The sequence below is a fragment of the Candoia aspera genome, chromosome 2, assembly GCF_035149785.1.
Source record: "Candoia aspera isolate rCanAsp1 chromosome 2, rCanAsp1.hap2, whole genome shotgun sequence".
Classification (NCBI taxonomy): Eukaryota; Metazoa; Chordata; class Lepidosauria; order Squamata; family Boidae; genus Candoia; species Candoia aspera.
In genome coordinates, this window is record NC_086154.1 from 246801743 (window position 1) to 246819119 (window position 17377).

Genomic DNA, 17377 nt, shown 5'->3' on the forward strand with positions numbered 1-17377 from the left:
CTGTGCAGATGGCAGCAGGAGCAAAAAGGGCTTCCCTTTCCACAGGTGCCCTGACCTTTGTTTCCCTTTCCATGGGTATGTATCCAGACCTTTGCTTCCAGGTTGGAGTTAGAGAGGTAGGACAGAGATGTGTTGGCTTGCTCTGAGCTCTTAATACTACTTGGCAAGCTGGAGGAAGAGGACAGAGGCCCCGAGCCTTGCTTAGTGTTTACTCTGCAAGACCAGAGAAGATACTGGGTGCAAATGAAAACTAAGGAGCTTGTGCCCCTACCTCCACATTTAGGGCTGAAGAGATAGATAGATAGATTGATTGATTGATTGATTGATTGATTGATTGATAGATTGATAGATTGATAGATAGATGTGCCATCAAGACATTTTCGACTCCTAGCGACCACATAGATAGAATTTTCTCCAAGGCAATCTATCCCTAACCTGGTCTTTCAGGTCTCCCAACGGTGCACTCATCACCTCTGTAATCCACCTTGCTGCTAGTCATCCTAGGGCTGAAGAGAGGAGTGAGACTTCTTTTTCCTCTGCTTTAGAGATTTGGCATGAAGTCAAGGACAATTTAAATGTCTGCTTTTGGAGGTGAATTTCTGAGCAGAGGAATTTCCATTCCAACTTTTAATTAAAAATCCAGAACTCATTAACTTGGATCGGGGCATGAACAGGCGTTGTGTTCCACTCTGAAATGATTAAGGTGTCAACGAAATCCCAAGCATCTTTTGAAATGCCCAGCATACAGCTTTTTGAAGAGGATCAGCTTTCTGAAGAGTATCCATCTCTGGTACTTTCTAAACCAGTGTTTGTCAACCTGGGGAACTTTAAAATGTTTGGACTTCAACTCCCAGAATTCCCAAGCCAGACTGGCTGGCTGGGGAATTCTGGGAGTTGAAATTCACACATCTTAGAGTTCCCCAGATTGAGAAACACTGGTCTAGACTAACTATGCAATTATGCAACTTAGCATAGACATTTGATCATTCCAGAAACCATTGAGAAATAGTAGGTCTGTAAAACAGACTCCAGGCAAAAATGGGTATGATCAAAAACAAAGATGGCAAGGACCAATCTCCATCAAATAGTTAAGAGCAGAGACATCACACTGACAACAAAGGTCTGCATAGTTAAAGCAATGGTGTTCCCCATAGTAACATATGGCTGCGAGAGCTGGACCATAAGGAAGGCTGAGAGAAGGAAGATCGATGCCCTTTGACCAAGGGCAAGGTGGATGGATGATATTCTAGAGGTGACAGACTCATCCCTGGGGGAGCTGGGGGTGTTGACCGACAGGAACCTCTGGTGTGGGCTGGTCCATGAAGTCACGAAGAGTTGGAAGCGACTGAACGAATAAACAACAAAGACAGACTTGTTGGTTGAGAGTACCTTATAAAGTTAATAAAGTTTAGCGAATAAGTGCAATCCCTGAAGGCCCCTACCATAGTTTGTGTGTCTCTCTGTGTGTATATAGAAGGATAAATGCTAACCGGACTTCATTCTAGGCAGAATTCTGCCATCATGAGTCAGTGAAATATTCAAATTTCAAATTTGTTCCCAGCAAGAACTTTGGTGGAATGTAAAAAAAAAAAATCTCTATTGGTTCTGTGCTGATCTCTTAGCTCACCATTCTGTGCTACATTGGTTTGTCACCTAAGAAACACAAGTAAAGTTTAGCAGGTTTTTTTAATGAAATATGTTTGTTTTTCTTCTCCAGTTTACCCACAAACCCCTACAGAATTAAGGGTGAGCAGTGAAAGTTCAACCAGCTTCACACTGTCTTACTATTTGCCTGGCAATTTCAAAGAAACCAAACTGCAATGTCAGGTTCAAATTTCCAGCGGCACTTCCCAAGAAGAAAGGGTATGTATCTTAAGGTTGCACTGTATCTTGTGACATTTTAATAATAATAATCCAAAATCGGTATGGCAAAATTATAATTATCCTTTTGGGGCCCTTCTTAGACATGCCATGGCCCAATCTTTATACTTGGATTGACCATGCAGTTTTGTTAGTGGCCCCTTCTCCTTTCCTCCTCCTTGTAAAGAACCATTATTTATTGTTCATTTGCTTAATTTATATGCTATTTTTCTATCCAAAGAGAATGCATATCCTGTTCTGTTCATTTTTAAAAGAACTCCTGTAGATCTTGCTGGTTTATAATGAGAAGGGTCATCCCTCAAAGGCCAGATCCCAAGCATTTAACAGGAGTGGAAGACATGCACACAGAGACACAAACTGTCCAGCTGCTTCTTTGCAATCACTGGATTCTCCTTTAACACAGTTGCTGAAAATTGATGGTGAATTTCCCATCATTTATAGGTGGAAAAGCATATGAAAACTGTACTATAAGCCCCATTATAGCAGTGTTTCTCAACCTGTGGAACTTCAAGATGTGTGGACTTCAACTCCCAGAATGCTGGCTGGGGAATTCTGGGAGTTGAAGTCCACACATCTTAAAGTTCCACAGGTTGAGAAACACTGCATTATAGGCTTAAACATAGTTTAAAAGTCAAACGCTTCAACCACCCCCCAAAACCAGACCCCCCCACACACACACTTGCCCTTGCCTCCTGCAACCTCAGGGTCTCCCTGAAATACCATAAGCACACCAAACCAAACAAAGGTGTCCTCTCTCTGCTCAAAATGTGGAAGCTCCACTACTGTAAACTGTAGTCAGAAAAACTTAAAGCAAGTCTTTCAGGGCTGACTTGATGATGCTCTGTTTAGAAGGCTCACTGCTTCATTGGCCCTAGCATTCTTTCAAATGCTCTTTAAGGGTGAGCCTGTAAAAATGGAATTAAATCCTCTCCTTCATTTTTCCAGCAAATTATCATACAGCTTTACCAATGTACAGGTTTCATTTTCTCTTTTCCCATTCTGTTAGTTCTTTTATTCACCCTTTACTTTGGTTTTCTTCATCTGTCCTACTGTTTGTTCATCGTACAAGTCCATATGACCACTGGCTTCCTGGGAATAATGCATCCTTGTAAGCATAGTTGATTGGGTTCATTGGTGCTCTGCCTCCTGCCAGGCACTGATTAGGTGGGACCAGCAGGTCACTTTTGCATCATTCATTGGTTGCATAGCATTTAGAGGAACAGCAAATCTCACTTGCTTTTCCACAAATGAAAGGGATCTGTGCATGCTTTTTTTCCTTCATTTGTTGTGCTCTTACAAAAGTGTGATGTACACAACCTTATATAAATAAGGATCTGCAATGATAATTCTAAGCATCAGTTCTTTGGCATAGAGTTTCTTTTTTCTTCTTAAAGAACGTGCTGCTGGATGAGTCAGAAAAATCACGTTACACCATCTTAGTGGACAAATTGCATCCATACACAAAATACATTTTCCGAGTTCGCTGTGCAACTCCAGAGCCTTTGTTTTGGAAATGGAGCAGTTGGAGCAAAGAGAAGACCTACACAACTCAGGAAGCACGTAAGTTTATTGAATTTTGGCAGGCTGTGAGTAAAAGTTGAAACCAAACGAGTCCTCATGATATCCTCTGATTATGTGATTCACCTGAAAACATCTCTCAGCACAAAGTGCCCCCTAATAATGATAAATATGACCATTTTTGCCTTTGTCATGGCACAAAAACATGGATGCAAGGTATGTATTCTCTTCATTTTGCATGGTTTTCACATGGGATCAACATGAAAATACTGTCAAATTACAGAACACGTCTGTCTACACACAATTGCGCCTGAAATCGTGAATCTGAGAAATGAATCCTTATTAATCATATGGCATCGTACAGGACATTCCCACCAAAATAAACTTTACAATGCACTAGAAACCCCTCCAATCAGTGATTTACTGTACTGTTGTGACACGCTGATCTATTATTTGACAGTTTCAGATGGATTCTATATTTTTAAAAAAAAGGTTCCAAAAAACAGAAGCAGAAATAAGAGGAGATCATGTAAAAAGCTGTTCCTCAGTAAAACTTTGTCTCAAGTTTACCTATCTGTGGCTCAAACTTTAAAATATAAATGAAAACATTCAAGCTCACAACTCAAACCTTTACAAGTTACAGACTGTCTCATATGTTAATTTGAAAGATAACAATGTTGCTGTAATGTTTGCCTATTCTAATAGACTCAGTCTCACAAGTAGATGCTGAATGATAACTGGTCTATCGAAAGAATAGTGTGCAATACAAGGAAAGCTGAGAATGAGCAAAAGCGCGCCAAATACAAACTCAAACCCCTCGCTTCCAAGCCAGTCCCGCCCCTCTCCCTCCTTACCAACCACCCCCTCCCAGGTGTTGAAAACCGTTACCCACATCGGCCTGAGAAAGTAACCTTGAACATGCCCAATAGCCCAAACAACATTCCACAGTTGCAACAGCAAGATTACAGCCAGGCACGGCTGGAAATTTCCACCCAGCAAACCCGGATCAGGAAAGTGACATGCGAAACGTTACGATGTATGCAAAACATTGAAACGATGAACATGACAGTTACAACTACTTTGGAATTAACTGAAATATTACAGTTTAGTAACATCTGGCCTACCCAGAATGTCTTTAGGCTATACAGTATGAAGAAAACTGTATGTCTCTGTAACTATAAATAAAAATTTCTTCCAAACAGTGAAACAGCTTCACTCTTGCAGGATGTACAATTTCTAATAAATATAAGTTGGACGATACGTAAACACAGCCTAACATGCTAAAGCAAATCTACGTATTATGTATACCCATTATTAACAGTTAATACTTTCATTAATGTAATTAAACCACTCGTCTCTTAGGTCCAGCAAGAGAGCTTGATACCTGGAGAGAGAAAGATGCTAATGAAGATACAGTCACCATCTTTTGGAAGGTATATATTGAGGTGTTTGTTTCTAATTTCCCATTAGTTGTGTTTTGAACATCAGTATGAATTGTCTGAAGACTGAACTTCCTCTGAACCTCCACATAACTTTTTCATGGGCAACATTGGGAAGACTTCTCCTATCAGCAGTTACAGGAGAAATGGTTTTGTAAAAACATCCTCAACAAGGTCAGATGCAACATTGTCGGGAATAGACACGGATGGTAAAATATGGATTGTGATTTTGGCATATGTGGAACACCTCTGTCACGGAGACGTACCTTGTGCTCCTTCAGCCATCTTGCATACCCCATGCCAAGACCCATTTGACTTGTCCCCAGAAGTGTTGTCTTCTGGCCCATTTGTGTATGGCTCTGCACAATAAGGACAGTTGTGTAGAAGTGGTTTGCCCAGTGCTTTGTAAATGAAGCACGATAAGGAATATTTTTGACAGACTATTTTAGGCACTTGTTTATTCTCTCATTCCCCTCTCCCTTTTCCTTGGAATAATTATCTGCTTGTGTTTACAATGTTTTTCCGGACAGCCACTACCCATTCTCGAAAGCAATGGATTGATAGAGACTTATGAGGTATATTGGACCATGCCAGATAACTCCAGAAAGAATGAATCAGTTCTGGCACCCCACAACTCCACCAAAATAAAACTTGGGAAAAATGATTACGTATTTACAGTGGTGGCAAAGAATAAGGCGGGTGTTTCTCCTCCTTCTTCAATAAATAGTGCAGAGCTTCCAGTGGGTAAGTAAGCGGTGAAACTGCGGTTGCTGAAAAGTGGTGGGAGGAATGAGCAGAGGAAGTACAACGAGGCTTTGTGTTTAAAAACGACAATCTTACCTTTTGTGTCTTAAAAAAAAAAGCAAGCTCGTAAAAAAAAATTGCAGATGGTACTTGCAGTATTCCAGTTTCCATTAAAAGTCATATAAACAACAGAAGATGGGCCCAAACATTGGATTTTCTACCCATTTTGAGAGCGTGGGAAAATTTAGATGATTCTGCATTGCTTTTATAAGCAGAAATTTGAACAAAGCTTTTGGCAGCAGATGGTTCTCCTCTTCTGAATGAGTAAACAAACTAGGAAGTCTTCCATTAATTACCCTTCCATGAGCTTCTAATGAGCCAGGACATGAGGGGTAACAACTTCCAAACAAGTCAGAATAATGAGCAGTGTCAGTGAATCACAATCCTATCGCCTTGTTGTTAATGGGGCTAGTCCAGTGTTTCAGCCTTGGTGACTAAGATGTAGGGACTTCAACTCCCAGAATTCCCCAGCCAGCATGGGGAGTTCTGGGAGTTGAAGTCCACACATCTTAAGATCACCAAGCTTGAGAAACACTGGGCTAGATTGGGGCTTGCTTGCCCAAGTGTCAGCATCCACCTGAACTTCAGTGTATGTCCACCTTTTTCAAGAAATGGCTAGACAGTGGCTTCAGGAAAGTTTGCTTCCTCCCAACTTTTACCTCTCTTCTTTTGTTTAGTTCATAGTAAAGCAGTACAGTAGTAGTCTCTCTCCTTCTTATAAGTCTCCTCATACAAACACTATTTAGTAACTAAATTGATTTTGGAAGAGAGCAGAAACAGTTATTAATAGAGTGGCCACTGTGGCATTTGTAACACTATATTATGTTAAAAATGCATGGCACATGTTCAGGGTTTTTTTAAAAAATTGCAGAACATGTACAGAGATAACATTTCTTAAGTGTGTGTATTTCTGTATACGATCAAATTATTCATCCAATCCAGGATTATATTCTTCCCAGCCATGTTTTCTCCCTTTAATAGAAGGATGCTGTAAGTTGTATTTTAAGGCGCCTACATCCAAAGTCCACTAATCCGTGAAGGAGTCTTACTTGATCAGCTTGCTGTAAAGGACCAGTAGGGTTTTACGCTGTGCTGTGTTGCTGCAGTACCATGTGTTCTGCTGGAATTTTCCATTTCTGGCTTTCTAAATTCTGCTGCGCATAAATAATCTAAACTTTGTGCTGAGAGCTAAAGTCTGCTGTCTGTATACATTATAATGTTTTACTTAGCCATGAGGAAGGTCAATAAGCTAAGAGTATTTCCATTTCCTTGACTTCTAGTCATTTTACACGAAGCCACCCACAGCGTAGTTTTTAACTTGAACTGTGCAGTTAAACTTCTAGAAACTTGCAGTATTTTTTAAAGTGAGGATCTCTGAATCCTGCCTGAGAATGTCCAGCTCCCATGTATTCCATAACCATCTTTTTGCCACAGAAAAAAAATAACTTCCTTCTGCTCTCAGCCTCTCCCCCCTCACACACCCTTAATAAGAACATACTATTTGGTGCCATGCTTAATTTACCCCTGGGCAAAATACTTCCCTTTTTCCCACTGGGGATTCTATTCAGTTTGATGAGAGAGTATTTGTTTTAGTCCTTTAAAGACAATTTCAGAGTAATTCTCATGGGTCAAGTGTGGTCCTCTTGCCCTGATTTGGTTACAAGGGGGCCAAAGCGTATGGGAGAGAGTGAAAGAATGCCCTTCCTTTTGTTAGCTGTGTCATCCCCGTCCACCAAATTGTTTTTTTCACAGAGAAGGGATCACCTGGTGTCCTACTTTCCATTGCTATCCTGTTCCTGCTACGTACTTAAAAGGATTAAAGCTGGAATACCAAAGGCCACTCCCTTTGGGACTCTCTCTGCTAATTTCCCACAGTCTTGTTTCCGGGAGTTCTGAGAAGTGTCCTTTTGAGAGAGAGGAGAGGCACTTAACACAGATTCTCGTTATTACCGTATGTACTCGCAAATAAGCTCATCCACTGACAAGCTGAACCCAATTTTGGGGGTGTATTTTGGAACCCAAATTTTTTGGCTTATCTGCGGGTATGTACTGTACGTCTTCTGCTATTGTATGTCTTGCCTGTTACTCACGTTTTTCTCACTCTCTCTGCCTGTATTTTTGGTCCTGTTTTGCCAATTACTTTTTTTTTTAATGTATGCTGGTGTTTAATAAATACACGACATGCTTTTTTGTTGTTGTTAGTTGAAGCGAGTGGCCTGTGTGCTCGCTCTGATCTGGATATAGGAATTGACAGGGAACGTGCATAAACTAAACTAGAAATTATCTACTGCCATTTTCCAACGTTAGCCTCCCTGGCTTTTCACATTGCGGTTTAGTGTTGAGGGAAGAAATCCACAAGAGAAAGCCTCTCACTGGATTTTTGCGGAGCAATGCTACTGCTTTCATTAAGGTTGCCCTGCCTAGAAGAATTGTTAGAAGTGTTTCTCCCTTCGGAGGAATTTGGAAAAATTGTCCATCTAATTCATTTACCTACAAATGGGGGGCGGGGTTGATAGGCCGTTTGAATTCAGTTCCAGTTAATTTTACTATCTCAACTAGCAATTGGTAAATGACTAGATATTTAATATTTGTAGACAAGAAATTTAACATTCCTAGAGATTTTGAAGTTATTGGGGTACTTTTTTTGTATCCATTCAATTGTGTCCGATTCTCGAAGACTGCCTGGGCAAGTCCCTGCAGTTTTCTTGGCAAGGTTTTTCAAAGTGGTTTGCCATTGCCTCCTTCCTGGGGCTGAGAGAAAGTGACTGGCCCAAGGTCACCCAGCTGGTCGCTAAGGTGGAACTAGAACTCACGGTCTCCCGGTTTCCAGCCTGGAGCCTTAACCAGTACACCAAACTGGCTTGTTTTTTAATGGAAAGTAAATGGAAATTTTGGAAGAATGGAAATATATCTAATATTCTGCTGATAGTTGTTCAGTCTGGGGCAGGGCCGCAACTAGGGTCTGGGTCACCCAGGGCAAACATGGATTCCGCGCCAATTTTGGCACCCCCTCAGTGCTCATTTTGGCACACACCCCCCCCAATGCGGTGCCCAGGGCACATGCTCCGCTGCCCCCCCCTCCCAGTTGCAGCCCTGGTCTGGGGCAGTTTATAACTACTGCCAAATAACTAAATAAACATTAATTTTTATCACCTCTACTGCTTTAAGTCCACATTGCTCTTTTAAAAATATCACGTGCAAAATGTATAACTTGGTTTACTCATGGGAGGGACAAGATGGTCTCTGAAGCAGCAGCCTTTTAGCTGTGCTCTGCAGAGTCTTTGCAAATATATTGGTTTTATTTGTTCCTGAAATCTTTATTTGTTACTGTATGGTTCACTTATACAGTCACTTTAGGTGTGTTTATGGAATGTAAAGTATGATTCAGTCACACAATAATTACTTTCCATAATTGAATTTACTTTGAAGCGTTTTTAATTTTTGTCACAGATGTAACAATAAGATGGAGTGTAAAAAACCTAGGATCCCTTAATTGGTCAGTTTGACAAGTAGGGTAAGAACTAAGTTGAAGAAATTAAAAACATCTACATGATGTTAAAACAGGGCTATGTCCACTGAGGCCAAGTCAAGAGCAGATCCCCTTGCCTCTAGATTAAAAAAAAAATCAAGAGTCTAGTTCATAAGCAAACTGGGCAACAAATCTTCTTTTCTTCCTTCTGGGGAAAATGGCTGTGCTGACTAGGACCAGCCACAGGTCTTGCGGTTGGACGGGGCTGTGCCTCTCACAGTTCAGGGACCGCAGTGCTCTGAAACTCTTGATAAAACTCCTCCTGACTTTTCCTGAAGCCCATGGTTGAAAGAAGGGGAGACGAGAAGCAGTCTCCCTGTGCTGTGGTGGTATGAGCAATGGGCATTTTGAGTTGTTGTTGAAGGAGAAGGCAGCTGCACTGAGATATGATGTAACATACATTTGGGAACTGTAACTTGCTTCTTTCAGAGCTGCTCTTCATTATCCTTCAATTCTGATTCCTGTAGAGCTGTCTGGGGGATTCTGGGAATTGAAGTCCACCCATCTTAAAGTTGCCAAGTTTGAAAAACACTGCTATAGACTATGGTGAAATCTTTCATTCCGGGAAAACGCAGCTGTGGTGGGGACATTAGCTTGGCAGCTCTCTGGCCACTCTGAATATAACTTGCAGACCAAATAAGTATAGCATGAAAGCCAGGTGTGGACATCAAAACCCTGGAAAGTAACTCTTCTCCTGTAAGTCATTTGCAGTAGCATCTTTTGGTAGCTTTCAGCTGGCAACTCTTCTGCTCCATCTGTGGTGGCTGCCATGATCCAAAGTTTTTGTTTGTTTGCGTCCCAGAGGGAGGAAGAATAAAGTATTTCTCCTCTACTCCAGCTGTGTTTTATATGAAAACTGAATCCTAGGGCACAACCTAGGATTTCTCCACTTTTGACCGTGGGTAACTATTGGATACTCTCTTTGAGAAACACTTTGTGTGATGTTGCTTATCCCAAAAGCACAATAGTTTTGTATGTATATCTTGATGAAGACTTTTTTAAACTTCTCTTTCTCATTTTTCTGTGCATCTCTTTGAGATTCCAGAGGAATACTTCTATTAATATATTAAAAGCAAAAGCAAAAATACATCTGGCAGCCTTAAAGACTAGCATGTATGTTATGGCAGATAACTTAAATAAAGATAGCTTTGGCGTACTAACACTTGGAATGAGTGAAAAAGAATCTTAAACTAGTTTGATTCTGTTAAGATGAATTAATGATGAATCTTGTTCAGGCAGTTTGAAGCTGGATTTCCTTTGGGGAATTTCCTTTCTGGAGAATGTCACAGCAGTTGGCAGCCAACCTTTATTTAGTTTGAGCTAAGCAGGGTCCAACTTGGAAATCCTAAGGCTGTTAGTTAGAATGAAACTTTTTAAAAGTTCTGGAAGAAGGCAAACACCAATAGCTTCTGTACTGTTGCCATGAAAACAACATGAACCTGGCTATGTAGTTAGTAGGGAAAATCTTGGTGCAAGAATTTATCTTTTTTTGAAGAATGGTTGTTCTCTTTATTTAGAGTGGGTGGTTCTCAGGGTTTTTTTTCCCATTCTCTGTTGCATAATTTTGAAGTTTAATGTATGGATGTTTGCAAAATTAAGCTTGCTAATATTTATATAAAGCTTGTAAATCAACAAACTTTATACATTGATGCATGTCATGAGTAAGGATGGCGAGCAGGGGGCTCCCATCCGGGCTGTAAAGCACATGCGTAGCACTGAGGAATTAGGTAGCCATTCCAAGAGACACAGATCGGGCCTGCCTTAACCTTTGGGGTTTATATGTCTGGGTTTTTCCCAAGCTTCTTCAGTTTGTTAGGATTTTCCTGTTATGTAGCGGCAATAAAACACTAGAGACCTGTTCCTTGTCTCAGCGTGGTTCCTGGCTGTTAGGACAATGCATCATTGTCTCTTCCTTCAACCTAGACTGACTCCCCCCAAATCTATCTGATGTTCTTTTTAGCTCTGTTTCCTATGGCAGGAAAATGAGTCTCAAAAGAAGAGGGGTTTCTTCAGAAAGTCTTTGTTGCTGTTGTTTATTCGTTTAGTCGCTTCCGACTCTTCGTGACTTCATGGACCAGCCCACGCCAGAGCTTCCTGTCGGTCATCAACACCCCCAGCTCCCCCAGGGACAAGTCCGTCACCTCTAGAATATCATCCATCCATCTTGCCTTTGGTCGGCCCCTCTTCCTTTTGCCTTCCACTCTCCCTAGCATCAGCATCTTTTCCAGGGTGTCCTGTCTTCTCATTGTGTGGCCAAAGTATTTCAGTTTTGCCTTGAATATCATTCCCTCAAGTGAGCAGTCTGGCTTTATTTCCTGGAGGATGGACTGGTTTGATCTTCTTGCAGTCCAAGGCACTCTCAGAATTTTCCTCCAACACCACAGTTCAAAAGCATCGATCTTCCTTCTCTCAGACTTCCTTATGGTCCAGCTCTCGCAGCCATATGTTACTACGGGGAACACCATTGCTTTAACTATGCAGGCCTTTGTTGTCAGTGTGATGTCTCTGCTCTTGACTATTTTATCGAGATTTGTCATTGCTCTTCTCCCAAGGATTAAGCGTCTTCTGATTTCCTGACTGCAGTCAGCATCTGCAGTAATCTTTGCACCTAGGAATACAAAGTCTTTCACTGCTTCTACATCTTCTCCCTCTATTTGCCAGTTATCAATCAAGCTGGTTGCCATAATCTTGGTTTTTTTGAGGTTGAGCTGCAAGCCAGCTTTTGTACTTCCTTCTTTCACCTTCATCATAAGGCTCCTCAGTTCCTCTTCGCTTTCAGCCATCAAAGTGGTATCATCTGCATATCTGAGATTGTTAATGTTTCTTCCAGAGATTTTAACTCCAGCCTTGGATTCCTCAAGCCCAGCTTGTCCCATGATGTGTTCTGCATACAAGTTGAATAGGTAGGGTGAGAGTATACAGCCCTGCTGCACTCCTTTCCCAATCTTAAACCAGTCTGTTGTTCCATGGTCTGTTCTTACTGTTGCTACTTGGTCGTTATACAGATTCTTCAGGAGGCATACAAGATGACTTGGTATCCCCATACCACTAAGAACTTGCCACAATTTGTTATGGTCCACAGAGTCAAAGGCTTTAGAATAGTCAATAAAACAGAAATAGATGTTTTTCTGAAACTCCCTGGCTTTTTCCATTATCCACCGGATATTGGCAATTTGGTCTCTAGTTCCTCTGCCTTTTCTAAAGCCAGCTTGTACATCTGGCAATTCTCGCTCCATGAACTGCTGAAGTCTCCCTTGCAGGATCTTGAGCATTACCTTACTGGCATGTGAAATGAGTGCCACTGTTCGATAGTTTGAACATTCTTTAGTGTTTCCCCTTTTTGGTATGGGGATATAAGTTGATTTTTTCCAATCTGATGGCCATTCTTGTGTTTTCCAAATTTGCTGGCATATAGCATGCATTACCTTGACAGCATCATCTTGCAAGATTTTGAACAGTTCAGCTGGGATGCCATCATCTCCTGCTGCCTTCTTATTAGCAATGCTTCTTGAGGCCCACTCAACCTCACTCTTCAGGATGTCTGGCTCTAGCTCACTGACCACACCGTCAAAGCTATTCCCGATATTGTTATCCTTCCTATACAGGTCTTCTGTATATTCTTGCCACCTTTTCTTGATCTCTTCTTCTTCTGTTAGGTCCTTGCCATCTTTGTTTTTGATCCTACCCATTTTGGCCTGGAATTTACCTCCGATGTTTCTAATTTTCTGGAAGAGGTCTCTTGTCCTTCCTATTCTATTGTCTTCTTCCATTTCTGCGCATTGCTTGTTTAAAAATAATTCCTTATCTCTTCTGGCTAACCTCTGGAATTTTGCATTTAATTGGGCATATCTCCCCCTATCACTGTTGCCTTTTGCTTTCCTTCTTTCTTGGGATGCTTCTAGTGTCTCAGCAGACAGCCATTTTGCCTTCTTGGTTTTCTCTTTCTTTGGGATGTATTTTGTTGCCGCCTCCTGAACAATGCTGCGAACTTCTGTCCAGAGTTCTTCCGGGACCCTATCTACTAAGTCCAGTCCCTTAAAGCTATTCTTCACCTCCACTGCATATTCCTTAGGAATATTAGTGAGCTCATATCTAGCTGATCTGTGGGTCTTCCCTAATCTCTTTAGTCTGATCCTAAATTGTGCAAGAAGAAGTTCGTGATCTGAACTACAGTCAGCTCCAGGTCTTGTTTTTACCGACTGTACAGATGTCCGCCACCTCTGGCTGCAAAGGATGTAGTCAATCTGATTTCGGTGTTGTCCATCTGGTGAAGTCCATGTATAAAGCCGTCTCTTAGGTTGTTGGAAGAGAGTGTTTGTTATGCAGAGTGAGTTGTCTTGGCAAAATTCTATCAGCCTATGTCCTGCTTCGTTTTGTTCTCCCAGGCCATGCTTACCTGTAATTCCAGGTGTCATTTGACTGCCCACCTTAGCATTCCAGTCTCCTGTGATGAAAATAACATCTCTTTTAGGTGTGTTGTCCAGTAGGTGCTGCAGATCCTCATAGAACTGCTCTACTTCAGCTTCTTCAGCATTTGTGGTTGGGGCGTATATTTGGATCACTGTGATGTTAGATGGCTTGCCCTGAATTCAAATTGAGATCATTTTGTTGTTTTTTGGATTGTATCCAAGCACTGCTTTAGCCACTTTACTATTAATTATGAAGGCTACTCCATTTCTTCTGTGGTCCTCTTGTCCACAGTAGTAGATCTGGTGGTCATTTGATGTGAAGTGGCCCATTCCAGTCCATTTCAGTTCACTGACGCCCAGAATGTCTATCTTTAATCTTGACATCTCACCAATAACCACATCCAATTTGCCCTGGCTCATAGATCTTACATTCCCGGTTCCAATGGTGTGTTGATCCTTAGAACATCGGATTCGCCATTCACCACCAGCACCGTTGGCCGCTAGCCGTCCTTTCGGCTTTGAGCTAGCTGCATCATCACGTCTGGGGCTAGTTGAACTCATCCTCTGTTCCTCCCCAGTAGCATTTTGACCATCTTCCGACCTGGGGGTCTCATCTTCTGATGGTATACTGACATATCTCTGGTTGTACTGATCCATTTAGTTTTCATGGCAAGAATACTGGGGTGGGTTGCCATTACCTTCCCCAGGGATCGCATTTAGTCTGACCTCTCTGTCATGACCTTCCCGTCTTGGGTGGCCCTTCACGGTTTAGCTCATGGCATCATTGAGGTGCTCAAGCTCCAGCACCACGACAAGGTAACGATCCTTTGCTGAAGTCAGAAAGTCTTGGAGCCATGGAAATAACCATGTTTTTCCTTTTTTTTTTTTTTTTTTTGAGAAGTATTGAAACTAAGAATTATACCAGCGGGCACATATTCAGTATTCATTAAGTCTTCAGGAGTCCAGCTTGGCACAAATTATTTACTAAATCTTCAGACTACTGTTGAGGATTCACTAAAATGGGAAGGCTGGATGATGATGATGATGATGATGATGATGATGATGATGATACCAACGTGACTTGTATGTCCAAAATGGCCATGTGCTGTCAGCATGCGTCTGAGAATGTTTTGCAACTTGCAAACATGTTATGATCAAAACTTATCAGCAGGACTAGTTGATTTATTAGCATTGATTTATATGTACCTGGCACTTCACAAAGAACCAGTCTGACAAGTCACTCCCTCAGTGGATTTACTGTGTAAAACTGAACAAGAAGGAAACAACAGAGAAAGAGATGGTGAGAAGAGTATAGATAAGGGGAGGAATTCTCTATTATTTCTGGTCTATGGGATCAGGGTTAGGTAAGATGACATATAATTGAATGTAGGCCAATATCCTTCAAGCAGTTTTTGTACTAATCAAAACTCAGATAGGATTTTGCTTCTCTTTAGTGACAAGCTTTACCTGAACAGACTGATGCAGCATTTCTAGAGTTATGGAATTTTCTTATAAATTATGCTGAGGTTTTTTTCCTGGAGGACCATTAACTGCTGCTCCAGGTTCTGCAATCTGTGGCTCTGACTGATATAAGCAGTTTACCGTTCTTATGCCTCGTCTGATGTTCCTTACAAAGGAACTTTTTGGATGACTGAATGTGTCTTTGCATTATCCCCAACATAACTCAGAGGCATCGTGAGTCATGGATCGCCATCACTGAGGCTGACTCATCTAAAAAGCAGCATGAGGAATGAGCTGGCTGTTGCTTCAGACTGGGCTTTCTGCATTTTGCAAATATTACAGATGCTTATGAAAGACAATGCTTCATTTGTGTGCATTTGTATGTGTCTTGCTTGAGGTATGCTTCTGTTTTATGGGGGAATTTAGAAAGGAATGCCATCAGCACAGCTGGCGGAGCTGAGCAATAGTTAAGGACTAAAATATCTCACTCTGCAAAGTCCAAGAAAAGCATATACATATGGATTTACCATTCACCTAATATGATGGGAGAGGTTAAGTAACTGGCTGCCTAGTTTGTCCATGGCTGACAGCCCATCTGTTTAAGGTATGATGATCATAACAGAAAAGGATGCTTCTGTTATGTTTTGATTCTGCTTTGTTTTTAGCAAAGAGGAGTGAGGCTAGCTTTTCTTCAAGTGCCCCTGCCATTAGTTATTGTTTTGCCATGATAAGGGATTCTTGCTGAGCTGGGTCGGCTGTCAGCTGAGGTGATGGCCCAAACCATTTAGACAGTAAATGTAAAGTGTAAAAGGAAGCAACTCCCAAACACGCTAGGCCTTTCCGAGTGTTATAATATAGGGAGACCGTGTGCCCAAGAAAATCATCAGCACCGTCACTGGAGAGTAGCAGCACAAAATCCATACTCAGAGCCAAATTAGGGTACCTTGAAGAGATGCTGTGATTCTCTGAAGCAAAATTGGACTTCTTCTGAAATAACCAGAATCAAATCTGGCAATTTCCACAGAGTGCTTCTTGTGAAAGTTGCTGATTGTGTTGCTTCTATGGCTTCTGTTTGCCTCTCTTTCCGCCTTTCTCCGGCAACATTGCTGCTGATAGCGAAAACAAGCATTTTTGCATTAAACTCCATTATTGAAGAGTAGTTCTTCTGTTCTCTCTGTAGCGTGCCAGTTCAAATCTATGTTTGCTATTTGATGCTGTTCCAAGCTAAGTAGCTTATGTCTTAGCAGTCCAGTACAGTGTTTCTCAACCTTGGCAACTTTAAAATGTGTGGACTTCAACTTCCAGAATTCCCCAGCCAGCATGTTGGCTATGGAATTCTGGGAGTGGAAGTCCATGTATCTTAAGGTTGCCAAGATTTAGAAACACTGGTCTAATATACTCCATTACCTAAAGCCAAATGATATGAGGAAAAGAAAAGTGTGTTTATGAAGTTAACACCGGTATTCCAATTTTTTTTTAACCTGGAATGTCATTGATTTTAGTTATGGTTACATCTTGTCTGGTAGCATTTAATGCATTTTCATGGTAAAAGTTTATCAGCTGATCCATTTTTCTGCTTTGAGTTGTCCTGAGCAGAAAAATTATACTGCAGCTCGGGTCATAATGCCCTCATCCACAGCAAACTGTAATATTGCCAAAATGATGAAATGTGCACAGTGATATCATCATGCAAATGCCAGAGTTGTATTTTCCTGTCTTAACATCTGATGCAAGCACTTAAGTCACCACATTAGTGTCATGACATCATCACACACATGTTCATTGAGATCAAAATGACATTTGAGAGATGCAGAAGAGGGCAACCTACATGATTTTTTCAGTGGTCCGTATCTGCATTATAGTCATAATTAGCACAAGTGGATATATTTGTGTATAGTTCCAAGGAATAATCTTTGATTTTACTCTCGTAACAGGTGATGTTCCCACAGAGAAGGGATATGGAAAGGATGATGGTATTTTTCTTGTTTGGCACCCTGACTCTAATGCGACTTGTGGTTACATAGTGAGATGGTGTTACGGTCCTGAGTCACATACAGCTGTCCACTGGGAAAAGTTTTCTTCAAGTGTGACAAGTGCTGTTATCAAATCAGGTAGGGGCAACATCTTGACTTTCTTTTTGTAATTAAGGTGGTGTGGGCAAAGAAAGGCAGAAACGTCTAACAATTGAAGTATTGTAAGAAGCCAACCAGATTGGCAACTAACAATGGGATACTCCCTATGTCTACGGCAGTGTTTCTCAACCTTGGCAACTTTAAGCTGTGTGGACTTCAACTCCCAGAATTCCCCAGCCAGCATGGCTGGCTGGGGAATTCTGG

The 17377-nt window shown here is 41.4% G+C and overlaps 1 protein-coding gene across 1 annotated transcript in view; it reads left to right on the top strand.

The window, feature by feature from the left end:
• The window catches only part of LIFR (LIF receptor subunit alpha), a 109603-nt gene that overhangs the window by 67065 nt on the left and 25161 nt on the right, over nt 1–17377 (top strand). The window contains exons 10-14 of the mRNA XM_063295734.1: nt 1718–1863; nt 3276–3441; nt 4762–4832; nt 5369–5582; nt 16976–17152. Coding sequence (XP_063151804.1) covers nt 1718–1863; nt 3276–3441; nt 4762–4832; nt 5369–5582; nt 16976–17152 — 774 coding nt within the window. The remainder of the gene's footprint in view (nt 1–1717; nt 1864–3275; nt 3442–4761; nt 4833–5368; nt 5583–16975; nt 17153–17377) is intronic.